Here is a 14,530-nt window from a genome sequence, read left to right on the forward strand (position 1 = left end):
TGAGGAGGCCAAAAGAGGGTCAGATCCTCTGGAACTGGAGTTGCAGGCTGGTTTTAGATCTGAGTTCTGGGAGTGGAACTCAGGTCTTCTGAAAAAGCAGGAAGTTATCTCAGCCGAGCCATTTCTCCAGGTCTGTTGGTTATTGTTTTGTTTTGAGATAGTCTCTGCACAGCTCTGACTGTCCAGGAACTCACCATGTAAATGAAGCTGACTTTAAACTCGCAGAGATCCACCTGCCCCTGCTTCCCAATTTCTGGTGGAAGTCATTTGATTTACTCATTTTATTTTATGTGTGAAAATTTTGCTTGTATGTATATATGTGTGTGTCACACGTATGGTTGATACCTGCAGATGTGACCCACCATGTGGGTGCTAGGTCTTGAACCCAGGTCCTTTGAAGATTAACAAGTACTCTTAACCACTGAGCTGGCTGCTCTCTGGTCCCTATTTATTTATTTATTTGAGACAGGGTCTCACTATGTTGCTCTGGCTTACTGGATCTTGTTATGTAGATCAAGCTGGCCTTGAATTCCTATAGGTCTGCATGCCTCTCTATTTTTAATTTTAGTTATATGTATATGTGTATGTGTATGTCTGTGTCAGTGTGTGGGCTGGTGCACCTAAGTGCAGTATCAAAGGAGACCAGAAGAAGGTGTTGTGTCTCAGGAGCTGCGGTTAATTATGAGCTGTTCCTTTGCAAGAGCAATACATGAACGACTGTCCAGGCCACTTGGGTTAAGTAGTTCAGTCCACCCTGTGGAACTTATATTTGGTGTGATAATCATTCTTTTACTCACTCAATGAAAAAAATTAAAATTCTATCTATCTATCTATCTGTCTGTCTGTCTGTCTGTCTGTCTGTCTGTCTGTGTGTGTGTGAGTCAAACAATTTAGAGGAGGCTATACTCTCCGTTTATCATGTAGAGTCCAGGACCAAGCTTAGGTCATCACACTTGGCTGTAAGTTTCTTTACTTGCCGAGCCATCTTACCATCCCTCATTCATTCATCCTTTTGTTTTGCTGTTGCTGTTGTCTTGTTTTGTTTTGAAGACTGGGTTTCTTTGTATAGCCCAGGCTGTCCTGGAACTTGATCTGTAGACCAGGCTGGCCTGGAACTCAGAGATCTGTCTGCTTGTGCCTCCCGAGTGCCAGGATTAAAGTTGTGCGCAGCCACCGCCTGGCCACTCATTCACTGTTTTAGTCAGCTGTGAAACTCTGAGTGGGGCCTGTGCTGTGCTTCCTCTCACCGTGTACCTTACCAGGGGCTCAATCCAGGACCGCTGGAGGGATGGACAATAAATCTACCCCTCTGAGCCCAGATCCCCATTCCAGGGACTTTTACATACACCTACACTGGGATAGAGAAAGCACATAAAACAAGTCAGGTCTTCAGGAGAAGGGCTTCTCTGAGACTCCACTAACTCAGGTTTCTGTACTGTGTGTTGCTGCCAGTAACCCTGCTGTCCACATGAATCCCGTTCAACTTCTGTTGGTCCTAAGTTGTTCAGGCTGAGCAAGACAGCTGGGTCCATAGCAAGACCTTGGTGCTTTTTGTTGGGAAAAACCCTCATTTATCCCACTAGCTCCAAAGTCCCTTTGGCCGTTCTTACCCCCACCTTTTCACAAAGAGAGAGAGAGAGTCTCCAGAAGGAATGATGCAATGATGCAAAGACATTTATTGGATGTTTATGGAACTGGTCCATATGGGTCAGGGGTGGGGACAGAGGCCTCTTCGGGGCTGCCTGGAATGTGGCTAGCAGTCGCTGTGGCCATGAACTGGTGGTTCTGGAGGAGACATCTGGGACCTGTGGTCTGCCTCTCATTGCTTTCCAGCTGTGTGTTTGAGAATGAACTGTACTTGGGAGAGCTTACCCCTGGTACCTCTATCCTGATTGCTGTGTTCAAACCTTGGTGGTCAGGCGACATCTCCTTGGAACCTGAAAAACAGCAATCTGAGGTAGCTTCCTCCTTCAGCCCATTCTCCCCCACTAGTGGCACACCTGTAGCCAACTTCTCTGTTGATTACCTGAGCATGATTGATTACTGTGTTCATGGTCTTCATACAAGAAATAATTGTTAGCAGTATACCACACATAGGGACTGCCCATGTTCCTCTTGAGCAGGGGAAGGGATTGCTAAGAGAAAAAGAAATGACCTTCACCATATCCCTCTGAGGGTTAAAAAGCCACTAAAAGCTACAAGTCCATTTCCTTGATGAAGACCCAGGCTGGTTACACAGCCAACATGCAGAGGAGCCCTGCCTGTTTGTAAAACATCTGCTGTTCTCTGTTTTAAGAACAGTCTAAGAGCTGGAGAAGCTGGAAAGACGGCTCAGCAGCTAAGAGCACTTGATGTTCTTGTAGAGGCCCTGGGTTTGATTCCCAGCATCCCTATGGTGGTTCACAACTGTTTGCGACTTCAGTTCCAGGATCCAGCACCAGACTAGCATGAGGTGAAGAGATAAACACATAGGGAGAACACTTCTACACATAAAATAAAACAAAGATGAAAGAGAATAGGTGGTGGCTGTGTGTGATACACAGCCCTGCCAGCCCAGAACCTGGGGAGCAGAGGCTTCAGGATCCCAAGAAGTGTGAGGCTAGCCTGGGCTACAAAGTGAGACCTTAACCTAAAAATCAAACCAAATTAACCCAACCAAACAAAAGACTCTTGTATTCTCTGTGACTCTCCCCTTCCTTCATCTTCTCTCTGAGGTAGGAAGGGCACTCACTTGTCACCGCATCTCATGGTCACTTTTGAATCCTATGTTCACCTGGTGGCACACACCTTTAATCCCAGCAACTAGTAGGCAAAGGCAGGTAGATGTCTGAGTTTGAGGTCAGCCTGGTCTATAGTGCAAGTTCCAGGATAGCCAGGGCTACTCAGAGAAACCTTCTCAAAACAAAACAAAAACAAGCAAAAAAAAACCAGACAAAACCCCAAATCCATGTTTAAGCCAGAATACCATTGGCTCTTACACCTTTTCTCCTTCACAGTTGCTGCGGGCCCCACCAGATCCTGCTATACCCACCCCAAGGCCACCAAGGCCACTGCCCCATGGCCACCACCTCCTTTAGGCTTTGGCTTCTGCTCAGACTGCAACAGCCTCCAGCAGGGCTCCTCAGCTCTGTGCCCTCCACAGTCACCAGAGTACTCAAAAGTCAAGGGTGTAACTGGGGTGGCTGTCAAGGCTTTTCACAGCCTGCCCATGGCTTATCTCTGCTCAGCTACTTTTCTGCTCATCTCCCCTCAAGAAGTCTGCTTTTCCACAACAGAATTCTCTCCAGTTCCCAAATGGGCTCTTTAAGTTTTTGAACCTCCTTTGGGTTTACAAGTATCGGCCATCACACCCAGATTTTGGTTTGAGCAGGGAGTTAGATTCTTGGAACTAAGTTACAGACGGCTGTGAGCTGCCATGTGGTGATCCAGGGTCCTCTGGAAGAAGAACCGGTGCTCCTGACTGCTGGATTCCAGCTCCTAAAAATTGTGTTTTAAAAGCAAAATAACAGGACAGGTGAGCTGACTCTGTGGGTACGGGCACTCGCTGTGGGGCAAGCAGAGCTGAACTGGGATTACAGAGAAAAGGGCTGGGTGTGGCCAGATATGCATCATCTCTCTGTATCTGCATCCCAAGCTGTTGGTGGTGGAAACAGGAGGATTGCTGGGACTTGCTGCTCAGTCAACATAGCTTAAAAAAAAAAGCAACAGGCTCCAGGTTGTGAAAGACCCTGTCTCAAGGAAACAGACAACAACGGATAGGGTAGGAAGCCTGGTGTCCTCCTCTGTCTTTCACATGTGCCTGTGTCCCACAAATGTGCACATGCACTACCACACACACATATCACACACAGACAAAGACATCATAATCATACATTAATTAAGATGAGAGGTGAGGGTAGAGCGCATGTTCAGCATATGTGTGGCTGCAGGTTCAATCCTGGACAAATGAAAGTGGGGGTTGGGGCTTAATTGATAATGCCTTGTATTTCAGACTAACTAGGAGCCACGTAAACATCTCTGATTTTTTCCTAAGGTTATTTTACAGATTAGGTTAGGGCCCAGAGAACAGTTTGTTTAGTAGGAAACCTTGTACCGGGACTGCCATCTTCCAGGCACCTGCAGAGATGACAAACACAAGAGAAAGGAACGGGGCACCTGGGATGTGTTCCCCACACACTTTAGAAAGCCGGGGGCTGTCCTTTGGCCCTGTGGATATGAATCTGCAAGTAAGGTGACATGGTGACATCAAAGGAATAGGTGGTTCCCAAAAGGAGTAAGTGTCCTACAGCTGTTACCAGGGCCAAACTGAAGAGTCTACAGTGTTACCCAGGATGCTGCTGTTGAGCATGGGAAGCATTGTAAGAGCCAAAAACAGCATTCCAAATGACGAAGGGAAATGATCAGAAAAAGAAGGAAACCCAGGAGAACCCAGCCTGGGTTCAACTGCAGAGCCGGCTAGTTCTTCTACTCTTGGAGTCAGGAAGAAAAGAGTAAGCTGCCAGGGGCCGCCCCTATGAATTCATAGCTCAATAGGTACTAAAAATGATAATAAGAGACCTCTAAAATGGCCAAAAAACAAAACCAAAGGGTTGCAGAGTGGTTCAGCAGTTAAGAGTGCTTGCTCCTGTTGTAGAGCCAGGGTTAGGTTCTCAGCACCCACCTTGGGCAGCTGACAAGGGCGTATAATTCTGCCGAAGGGGAATCCACCTTATGGCCACCACAGGTGCTGCATCCACAAACACAAACCCACACAGAGACATACCACTATAGGCATAACTAAAAGACAATTTAAAAAGCATAAACAAATAAGCAATAAAAAGAAACAAGACCAGAGGAACCGTGAGAACAGAAAGACAATATTAAATCTGGAGCACCTTCCAACTTTCTCTAAAGACCTCTGCCATCAGACCTTGCTCCCCAGAGTCCTCAGTCTGAACTTAGGATAAGCCTGTGGTACCCAGATAGAGCAGGTTCTTTCCTGCTTGGAGATGAATCAAAATTAGCTCATCGGTGACACATGTGACTAATGCTGTGCTTCACAAGTGTCACTACACATGTGCTTAATCAAGAAGCAGTGGGATCTAGGGTGACTGAACCCTCCAAATGGAGTGGGATGGGTGTGGGGTGGTGATAGAAACCGCTATGAAGCGTGGGCAGCTGTTGTAGAGAAACATCTGTGGCCTGAACGGCAAGGGTCCAACCAGACCACATGCTAGCCTGGGGTTTGCGTGCATGACTGTTCCTCTCTGGGTTTCAGCATCCCTTTGGGATGCCAAGAGCATCAGAACTGATGTCTGGATCCCTGGGGTTCAGACCAGGACGAATGGGTGATTAACAATCTCCTTCCGGAGAAAAATTAAAGTTCATTTAATTTTGATGGGTTGGGACATCATCTTCATTCTCACTTCACTTCCGTGGTCTCAAAACAGTAGATGATAGCCACGTGCCAGAGAAGTAGAGCTAGCCAAGTGCTGAAGTCCTCAGCACAGGCAGAGCACAGCCACAGGACCTCAGCCACCCTTCCGATCCAGTTGGTTTTTCACAAAGAACTCCACTAAGGAAGTTACTGGAGTTCATCTACAAGGGACAGTGTGGCTTTTCACACTCAAGGCCTTGCATTAGATCCTCAGCACAGGGAGGGATAGAAAAAAGGACACACACACACACACTCACACACACACACACACAGCACAGTGATTCTACTCTAAAGCCTAGGAGATCTGGGTGACATCCGGAACAAACACAAGCTCACTATCTCGATGAGGACTTGGTCACTTCCCCTGCTGACTCTTGTTCTTTTTCTCCTGTAAAATGGGAGCCATAATCTGTCCTGTCTTCCTGAAGAGCAAGACAGCAAAGAAAATGGAAGCGGGAGTCTATAAAGGGGGAAAGATGTGGTAAAAACAAAACAGTGGGCCCACACACATCTCAGCTGCTTCTGGCCCAACGCTGTGGGGTCCAGAGGAAGGGAAGAGAGGGCATCACGATGAAGACCGAGGGCTATAAAAGGTGAAGAAGCAGAAGTGGTCGTCTAGTAAAAGGTCAGCGGACACACTTTCCATCTTCAAGAATTAAGAAACAAAAAGCAAGAGCAAAAGTTGCTCTAAACCTTGGTGACTGAATAACTTGGATGATGGCAGGACACTTAGAAGCAGGAAGGTGTTCTCCATCTACATGAGCAAGGATGAGCTATATGACTCTTAGCCAGAAAGGCTGGGATGGGGGCAGGGAGGCACAGGGGGACCTTGGTGCAGCCCCAGCCCAGGCATGACATGATTTTGATGACGTGAAAGAGAGCAGGACTTGAGAGGCAGAGAAACACATTGGAATCTCAGGACCACAGTTTATAAGCTGACCTGGCCACCATAGCTATACATGAGTGATGCTAACCTCACTGGGGCAGTTAGGAAGATTGGTCCCAGAGCATCTTCAAAGAGTATCCAGCACAGAAGAAGGGCTTCCCTTTCTTGGCAGCAGGAGTTCAAATAGAGCTGATCTCATTAGGTGACTTTGAACCTTAGTTTCTTTTTCTGTACAATGGAAGTGTCATAACTGTCCCTGCCTGGGTCCCAAATTCCCTGGCTCTGAAGTTATAGACAGTTGTGAGCTACCATGTAGGTACTGGGAAATCTAATCCAGGTCCTCTGGAAGAGCAGCCAGTGCTGAGTGAGCCGTCTCTTCAGTTCCTTGGTTTCATAGATATATTTGGTTTATTAACATTGAATCACATTCAATGCCCTATAATACATATCTAGACATTTAGCACCCTAAGTTCTTCACAAAATAAGAGAATTCTCATGCTTGGGGGCATTAGCACTTCAGAACTGTATCCAGAGGCATTTCAATGGGGAAACCAGTTGTGAACCTCACAAACCTGAAACAAAATGGTTCTAGACAGACACAAAGAGGAAACACGTTTAAAGAGTACAGCTTTGATTGACCCATGCCCCTCAGATTTTTGTCACTGTACACACTCAATTTGTAATAACCTCATAGGTATTTAAAGTATTGATTTTGAGATTACAAATACATTTTAGCAAGTAAGCAAGTTAAAAATATACAACGTGAATATATCGTAGACTGTGAGAATAGATGCTTTCACATGTGTGAGCCACTTGCGAACACATACACACACACACACCACGTGTGCCAGCATGAACACATACACACAAACTCTTTGCAGCCTATCCTTGTTTCTTAGCTTCATACATGATGTCTTATATCATTTGTATTTGATTTAGGCAAAGTTGTCAATTTCTTCTGCTCAGTTTTGCTTCCTCCTATTCCTGACTCCACAGGCAGCCAGAGGAACCTTTCCACTCTCAACCGTCTTCAGGGTTCTAGAGGGGCTGTTGCTTGTGGCCTTTTTAAGTTAGGAAATTAATCTCTTGCAAACGATAGCACTCAGCCCTCTCCATCTTCCACCCACCCTTCTACCCGCCTGATGCTCACTGCCTTTGCCTCAGTTGCTGGAGTACTCCTCCTACCTTCCAGGCCCTGTTCCCTAAGAGTTCACCCCCAAGAGTTACCCTGATACTCATTCAGTCCTGGCCACACTTTTCCCTATTGTCTGCCTCATGCTGCCTTCCCTCCTCTATTTGCTTCATCAACACTGATAAAAGTTGATACGTATGGCATCAGACAATGTCATACGTACACACTGCGCAGCCCAAGTTTAGTGGCTCTGGGAGGACAGGCATCGGCTGCATCTCATTTCTCTGTCAGCTCCGACTCCTTGAGTGAGCCTCCAGCCCTCTCTCCACCTCTAGTCTCTCACTTGTGAGGTACAGACACCCCCCCAACCCTCCCAAACCCCCCTTCCCCAACACCCCCCCCCCCCCCCCCGCTGTTCACTCAACTGTGCTGAGAACTCTTTGGTTAATACCAACTTGGATCTTCAACAGTTCCAGTCAGAGGTTATAAAATGTTTGGGAAAAGGCAACACTTCCTTTTTGGTCCCCTCTGAGGTTCTCACTGGCCCATGCAAATGAAGGGGTGAGTACAACAGATTATGAAAAATAAAATACTGTTTTCAGCTTCTGATCAAATGTTGATTTTTGAGAAATGGCAAGTATGTCTCATTAGCTCAGTTTTGTTTTGGGATAATATGAAAATCAGTTTATACTCCCTAAGGCTAGGATGAAAACAGTCTTTAGAAAATCCATCCATGCATAATCTTTGTGTGACAGAGCTGATGACGTTAGAGACTCTGATAAGGGCTGAGTACATGAAGGGTATGTGAAGGGCATGTGGAGGTCACATGAAGGGCATGTGAAGGGTCAGAAATGTTCAGCTCACAGACTTCCTGAGAAGTGTGAATATTCCAGTAAACTCAGAAGGTGAATGTTCTGGATCTCATTTCTTCCTCTTTTCTTTCTTTCTTTCTTGCTTTCTCTTTCTGTCTCTCTCCTTTTTTCTTTCTTTTTCTCTTTCTCTGTTTTTTGTTTCTTTTTTTTTTTCCTTTCTCTTTTGTTTTTCTCCTTTGAGACAGGATCTCACTATATAGACCAGGCTGGCTCAATCTTACTTATAGAGGGCTGCCTACTTCTGCCCCCCACCCCTATCCCAAGAGCTGGGATTAAAAGTGTGCTCTCCCAGGTAGATCTCTGTGAGTTCCAGGACAGCCAGGGCTACACAGAGAAACCCTGTTTTGAAAAACAAACAAGCAAGCAAACAAACAAGGTGCTCTCCCACACCTGGCCATCCAGACCTGAATTCTAATTATCTCTCTCCCACAAAGAAAGAGTTGAGCTTGCCTGTTACAGGACTTCATGTAGCGTCTTTCTTACCTGCTGTCTGTAAGCGTAAGCCTGGGTCCAGCTTTGTCTGAGGCTTTGAGCTGATGAACAGGTAGCAGAGCACACAGGCAGTGATGAGGAAGGCCAGAAGGACCACTGCTGCTGTGGACAGGCCCACAAGCGCTCCGATGCTGGAGATGGAAGAACACAGGGGGCTGAGCGCTGGGGCCTAGGGAGGCAGTGTGCTGCTGAAGTGTGAGTGGTAGGACTCAGCTTCTTCAACTTTCCCACTAGTTTAGCTCACTGAGGCAGATCAGTGGGGGGTCATCTGGTCTCTGTGTGTGTGTCCCCCATAGCAACAACTACATGCATGTACACAAACACACAAATACATTCTTATAAGGTAATGTAAAGGGAAAATAGCAATACAATACTAGACACAAAGCTCAGCCCAAACTTAATTGAATATACATACACATAAAGTTGGAGGAACATATAGCAAACTATATTATCAAGCTGCCTCTAGGTGTAATGCAGGCTGTAGCTGTCCTGGCCACATTCCCTTGGGTCCTATTGTGGAATATTCAGTGCAGGGTTTCAGTTGCCAGCATCTCTTTGCCTGAAGACTTTCTTAGACCCAGAACAAAGCTCAGCCTGCTCATTGAACAGGTCAGAAGTATAGGATAATTATTGCTTCCTTCCCTGACCAGCTCACAACCACATTGGTATATATGTACCCAGCTCCGGTGGAATAACTCTGAAGTATACATGGTATGCTGACCGGCAGAGGCTAAGCGCTGGCTACCTTAGTATGACTTGCTTGTAACATAACCTACTCTTGGTATTTTCTCTGTCTCATTTTCCCACCTCTTCCAGTGTTTTCTGAGATAACTTTCCGGAAAACTACTTAGCTGGGTGTAATGGCATAGGCTTTAATCCCAGCACTCCAGAGGCAGAGACAGGAGGATCCCTGGGGCTCACTAGCCAGCCACCCTAGCCCAACTGCTGACCTCAAGGCTAATGAGAGAGAGACCTTACCTCAAAGGAGGTGGTTGGTATTCTGGAGAATCACATGTGAGATTGACTGCTGGCCTCTGCACATGCATATGTCCCTATGTCCATTAGTCACACACACACACACACACACACACATCCCAAACCAATAGTTTTCTCATTTGAGGTTGTTTATTGTTCATGGGCCTTCAGCTGGTAGACCCATGAACAGATAAGGATGTCACTCTTTGTGAGAGAGATTTATGTGCACCAGGATGGGAAAGTGACCTCTTTTGTGGAATGGCGAGAAGACTATAGGATATGTCTCAAACTGGAGGTGAGTTAGGGAGCAAATGCTATCTCAGAAGTGCAGCATCCCTGGACCATGTCCATCTGAGAACTGAGGATACAGCATGAGAAAGACAGAGAGTACTCTGAGAGGAAAAGCTGTATTTCAGCACCAGATGGACCTAAAATGATTAGCACTGTCTGCCGAGGAGGCACTGCTTACAGAGCGGGTAGTTTCCTCCTGAGGAGAGGTTAGCACAAGACAGACAGCTGCCTCTCCATCCCGACAAGAGTCCTGCTCTGCACAGAAACCCAACTAGAGGCCTCTGTTCTTAGGAGATTTTGCTGTGCTGACTCTGAGAGACAAACACCCACCATGACCCTGAGAAGGCACTCAGGCAATACTAGTGGGCTTCCGGAACAGGCACTGTTCAAAGTTTGAAACCTGATTCTGCCATGTAGATGGGGGAACTATCATGTTGCTTTTCTGACCTTCATTTGTGAAGAAGAAGAAGGAGGGGGGGGAGGAGGAGGAAGAGGAGGAGGAGGAGGAGGAGAAGGAGAAGGAGAAGGAGAAGAAGGAGAAGGAGAAGGAGAAGGAGAAGGAGAAGGAGAAGGAGAAGAAGAAGAAGAAGAAGAAGAAGAAGAAGAAGAAGAAGAAGAAGAAGAAGAAGAAGGAGAAGAAGAAGGAGAAGAAGAAGAGAGAAGAAGAGAGAAGAAGAAGAAGAAAGGAGAAGAAGAGATCTTCACATCTCACCGGGTGACCGAATGAGTGCCAAAAGAGGGTATTTGCAGTACCAACCTCCAGCTCTGCCCTTCAGTCTCACCAGGTGGCCCACGAGGGTGCAGAGAGCCAGTGTTCTTGGTACCCAACTGCTAACTCTGGCCTTTGTCGAGGCTACTGCCTTCTGGCTCACATCCTGGCAGTAAGAAGATGGAAGGAGGTTTTGGCCACTGGGCCAGATGGTGCACTTATGCCAGCTGCTTCTCCATGGGATGTCTTCTCCTTCGGAGATGGTTGGCTTTTAAAGATGGCTTTTCCTCTCAGACACTCTCCCTTAAGGATTCTGTGCTCACCTGAAGACTTGCTTGCAAGAATGAGATTTCATGAAATAGGACCATATGAAACTTGGAAAAAAACAGGACTCCATACTGAAGAAATGGGGGCTTTGTCAGATGTATGCGTGCAACTGTTTCAGAGTTCAGAACACACTAATTGGCCAGGTGCCCTGAAGACCCTCAGCTCTATGCTTTGCAATTATAAACCATGTTGTGTTAGAACCCAGAAAGTGGGCTGAGCAATTAAAAGCACTGGCTGCTCAGCCAGAGGCACAGCTTTCTGTCCCCAGCACTCCCATGACAGTTCAAAGGCTTCTGTAACTCCAGTATCAGGGGATCAGTCACCCTCTTCTGACCTCTGCAGGAACGGTGCGCGTTCTGTGCATGGGCATACATGCACGCACAACACACATACCCAACCACACCCCCACACAAAAGAACCCAGGAAGTCACTTCACACACTAAGCTTTCAGCTGCTTTTGGGGTCATGCTGATATAAGATCTGACTTTAGAGATCTCCCTATTTAACCCTCCATTAAAACCCATTTAAGCCACTAAAGCATTCTACAGGGGGGTTTCCAAGGCAACGGGAGGAGTCACAAGAAGTGAACAGATAAGGGAGTAATGGAAGAGGAAGGGATAACCAGCTGGGGGTGGGAGGCACAGAGGGTTCCTCATCTTTGCATCATAAGGGGCCAACACAGTCTCAGAAGATAACAGAGCCACATTTGGGGAGAGCTGAGTACGGAGGAGCCAGGGAGGGTTCAGACAGATGTTGGACAGGACAAGTCTGGGTTTAGGATCTGACAAGCCTAAGTTTCCATCTCAGCTCTGCCACTCCTCCCTGGGGTACTCGAAATAATAATTTAATCCCTCTTAAGTCTTTCCATCTACAAAATGGAGAGATGTCTTAGGCTCTCTGTGTGTGTGGAAGCACGTAGCCTGCCCTGAGTCATGTTCTCATCTCACACGGATGGGAAGGGAACCTTGTCTCCTGAGTCCCTACTCAGTGCATTGAGCACCTTCAGATGTGCCACACGCTGATAGGCTATAGCCAAGGTTTGCACCGGGTTCTGAACAGACAGTGCCATCTTTCTTCAGCTCTAACCTCTGTTCTAGACACACAGTGAGATGTCAGTAGATACTGTTCTGTTCACTTAGATACAGTGGCTGTCGTTAAATCAGGGGTCCTCAACCTGTGGGTCATGACCCCTTTGTAGGTCAAATGACCTTTTTATAGGGGATCACCTAAAACCACCAGATATTTATATTATGATTCACAACAGTAGCAAAAATTACACCTATGAAGAAGCAATGAAGTAATTTTACGGTTGGGGGGTCACCACAATGTAAGGAATGGTACAGAAGGATCACAGCATTAGGAAGGTTGAGAACCACTGCTCTAAACAGACTAGGAGGGCTGGGGACACACTCAGTGTTAGCGTACCAGTCTATGATATGCCCAAGGCCTGGGTTGGACTCTCACAACAAGAATGCAGGGACTAACTGATTTTTGTGTCCTCGGTGACTTGCACAAAGGAACCTGTAGCAAACAGTATAGTAAATGGATGAATATATGGGAACGGAAAAAATTAGTATGATTCCTTGGGTTTTTAGACACCAGCCAAATGTGCAGGATAGGACATCCTTGTCATTTGAAAATGTTTTAGAATTATAGACTGGACATCTTAGAAAAAGCAGTCTTTGTGGTTGTGATTGGCATATATCTAGATGCTTTTGTCTCCCTTTTGATCCTTGCCTCTGCCTGAATCAGAAATCAAGACAATGATCGGTCATTTCCCCATCTGGTAGATAAAGAGCCAGGAAGACTCAGAGACACAGCAGCAGCTTGTCTCCTTCGTACCCAGAAAGCACTGTCTTCTGCTCACACACCGTTAGGGACAGAAAGCTCCCGATGGGCCACCCCATTTTCCCTGACACCTCTTTCCCAGTCTCTTTGGGGGCCTCAGAGGGATTAAGACCTACTGCTCTCCAGCTTTATACTTAGGTTTCAGGATTGTCAGAGTTGGTCCAAGCAACCCTGTTCCTGAACGGCCAGGGAAAATAAAGTATCGGCACCCAGGCCCCACTATTAGAATGGCTGGAGCTCACCTTTGGTGTGGCACTATGTTACCATGTCACACTGAACTTACAGGAAGCCCTGACCTCCAGGTTTTTGCTTTAGTGTGAGCATAGGGTAGACCCCCAGGACTCAGGTATCCAGTAAAGAGAGTGAGAGGGAAGGGAAGGGCTGAGATGGGCTGAGATGGGGTTGGGTTGTATAGCATCAGCTGAGGATGAAGGTTTGAGGTTGTGGTTTGGTTGTAGGTCTAGAGCCCATTAAAGTCAAGATGTGAATAAACACCTAATGCGGTTTGCGTGCAGGCTAGAGGAGGAGGCTGAGGCAGGTTAGGACTGCAGTAGTAATAGGGAGTTCATAAAGCTGGGGGTGGGACTGTGCCGGTATCCAGATCTGAACAGCAGTGTGAGGAGTAACGGTAGAGTTTGGGAGTCCTCTGTATGTCTGAAGATAGTATTTGCTGTTAGGGTGGGGGTCGGCTTGTGACTTAGGATTGTCTTGAGGGTGAGGGCAGAATGAAGTACTTTTCGATAGTGCTGGGCAGGTTCAAGCGTGGTTCTAAATAATGGCCGGGGTCAGGATGAAGGAGTTGAGATGGGGCTTTGAGGGTTTGATGTGGTACAAAGTAAGAGTAGGGTCAGTGCTGGCAATGATTTGAGGGATGGGCACTTAGATGAAGGTAGAGGCTTACAAGAGGTTGGCCTGAGGGTGGGCTAGGGGGCTAAGATGGGTGAAGGGGTTCAAGGTGAGGTTAGGGCCAGGGCCTGTACCTGAGCCACCACATGTAGTTGTGCTCGTAGGGGAAGAAGCTGTGCGGGTCGTCGCAGCAGTACTTATGGTCGCGGAAGCCACAGCAGAAGACAGCAGCCGCTTCGCCCCCTGGCAGCGGGCAGCTGAAGCCGGGAACCACCTCCTGCTCCGCGCTCACGTAGCCCGAGCAGGCGCCGCTCATCGCGCCTCCTTGGACCCCCGGACGGACGGCGGCTGGAGACCCAGCGGAGACGGAGAAAGAGCCCGAGGGCCAGGCAGGCAGGGAAGTGCGCAGGTAGAGGCGCTGCAGAGAAAAAGGCACGGCGAAAGGCGCGGAGGCGCGCGGTGAGGACGGGGCGCCCGGGAACTCGGTGGTCAGGTGCGCGGGCGCGGAGGCAGGGGTGCGCGCGGGGACCCAGTCCTGGGTGGGGGCTGCCTTCTCGTCCCCGCCGCCGAGACACCACGCGGCAACCAGAGAGGCAAAGTGGATATTTGAGGCTCTCGCCTGGGAGAGGTGCCACGGTGCGGGTCGCCAGGACCTTTCTCAGGGCGACTGTGTGCTACGCAGGAGACAGGCAGAATGGGTTCCTCTGGGGTTGGTGAACAATTACTTCATTTGACT

The 14,530-nt window shown here is 47.7% G+C and overlaps 1 protein-coding gene across 1 annotated transcript; it reads right to left on the bottom strand.

Moving 5' to 3' along the window:
• Nucleotides 1–1,686: 1,686 nt before the first annotated feature.
• SHISAL2A (shisa like 2A) lies at nucleotides 1,687–14,110 on the bottom strand (the record flags this gene model as incomplete). The annotated part of the gene is made up of 3 exons (XM_080920873.1): nucleotides 1,687–1,937; nucleotides 8,790–8,929; nucleotides 13,929–14,110. 3 exons carry the CDS (start codon nucleotides 14,108–14,110, stop codon nucleotides 1,687–1,689), a joined length of 573 nt encoding a protein of 190 aa, XP_080776999.1.
• Nucleotides 14,111–14,530: the final 420 nt, after the last annotated feature.

This window comes from Micromys minutus (assembly GCF_963924665.1).
Source record: "Micromys minutus genome assembly, chromosome: 9".
NCBI classification, from domain to species: Eukaryota; Metazoa; Chordata; class Mammalia; order Rodentia; family Muridae; genus Micromys; species Micromys minutus.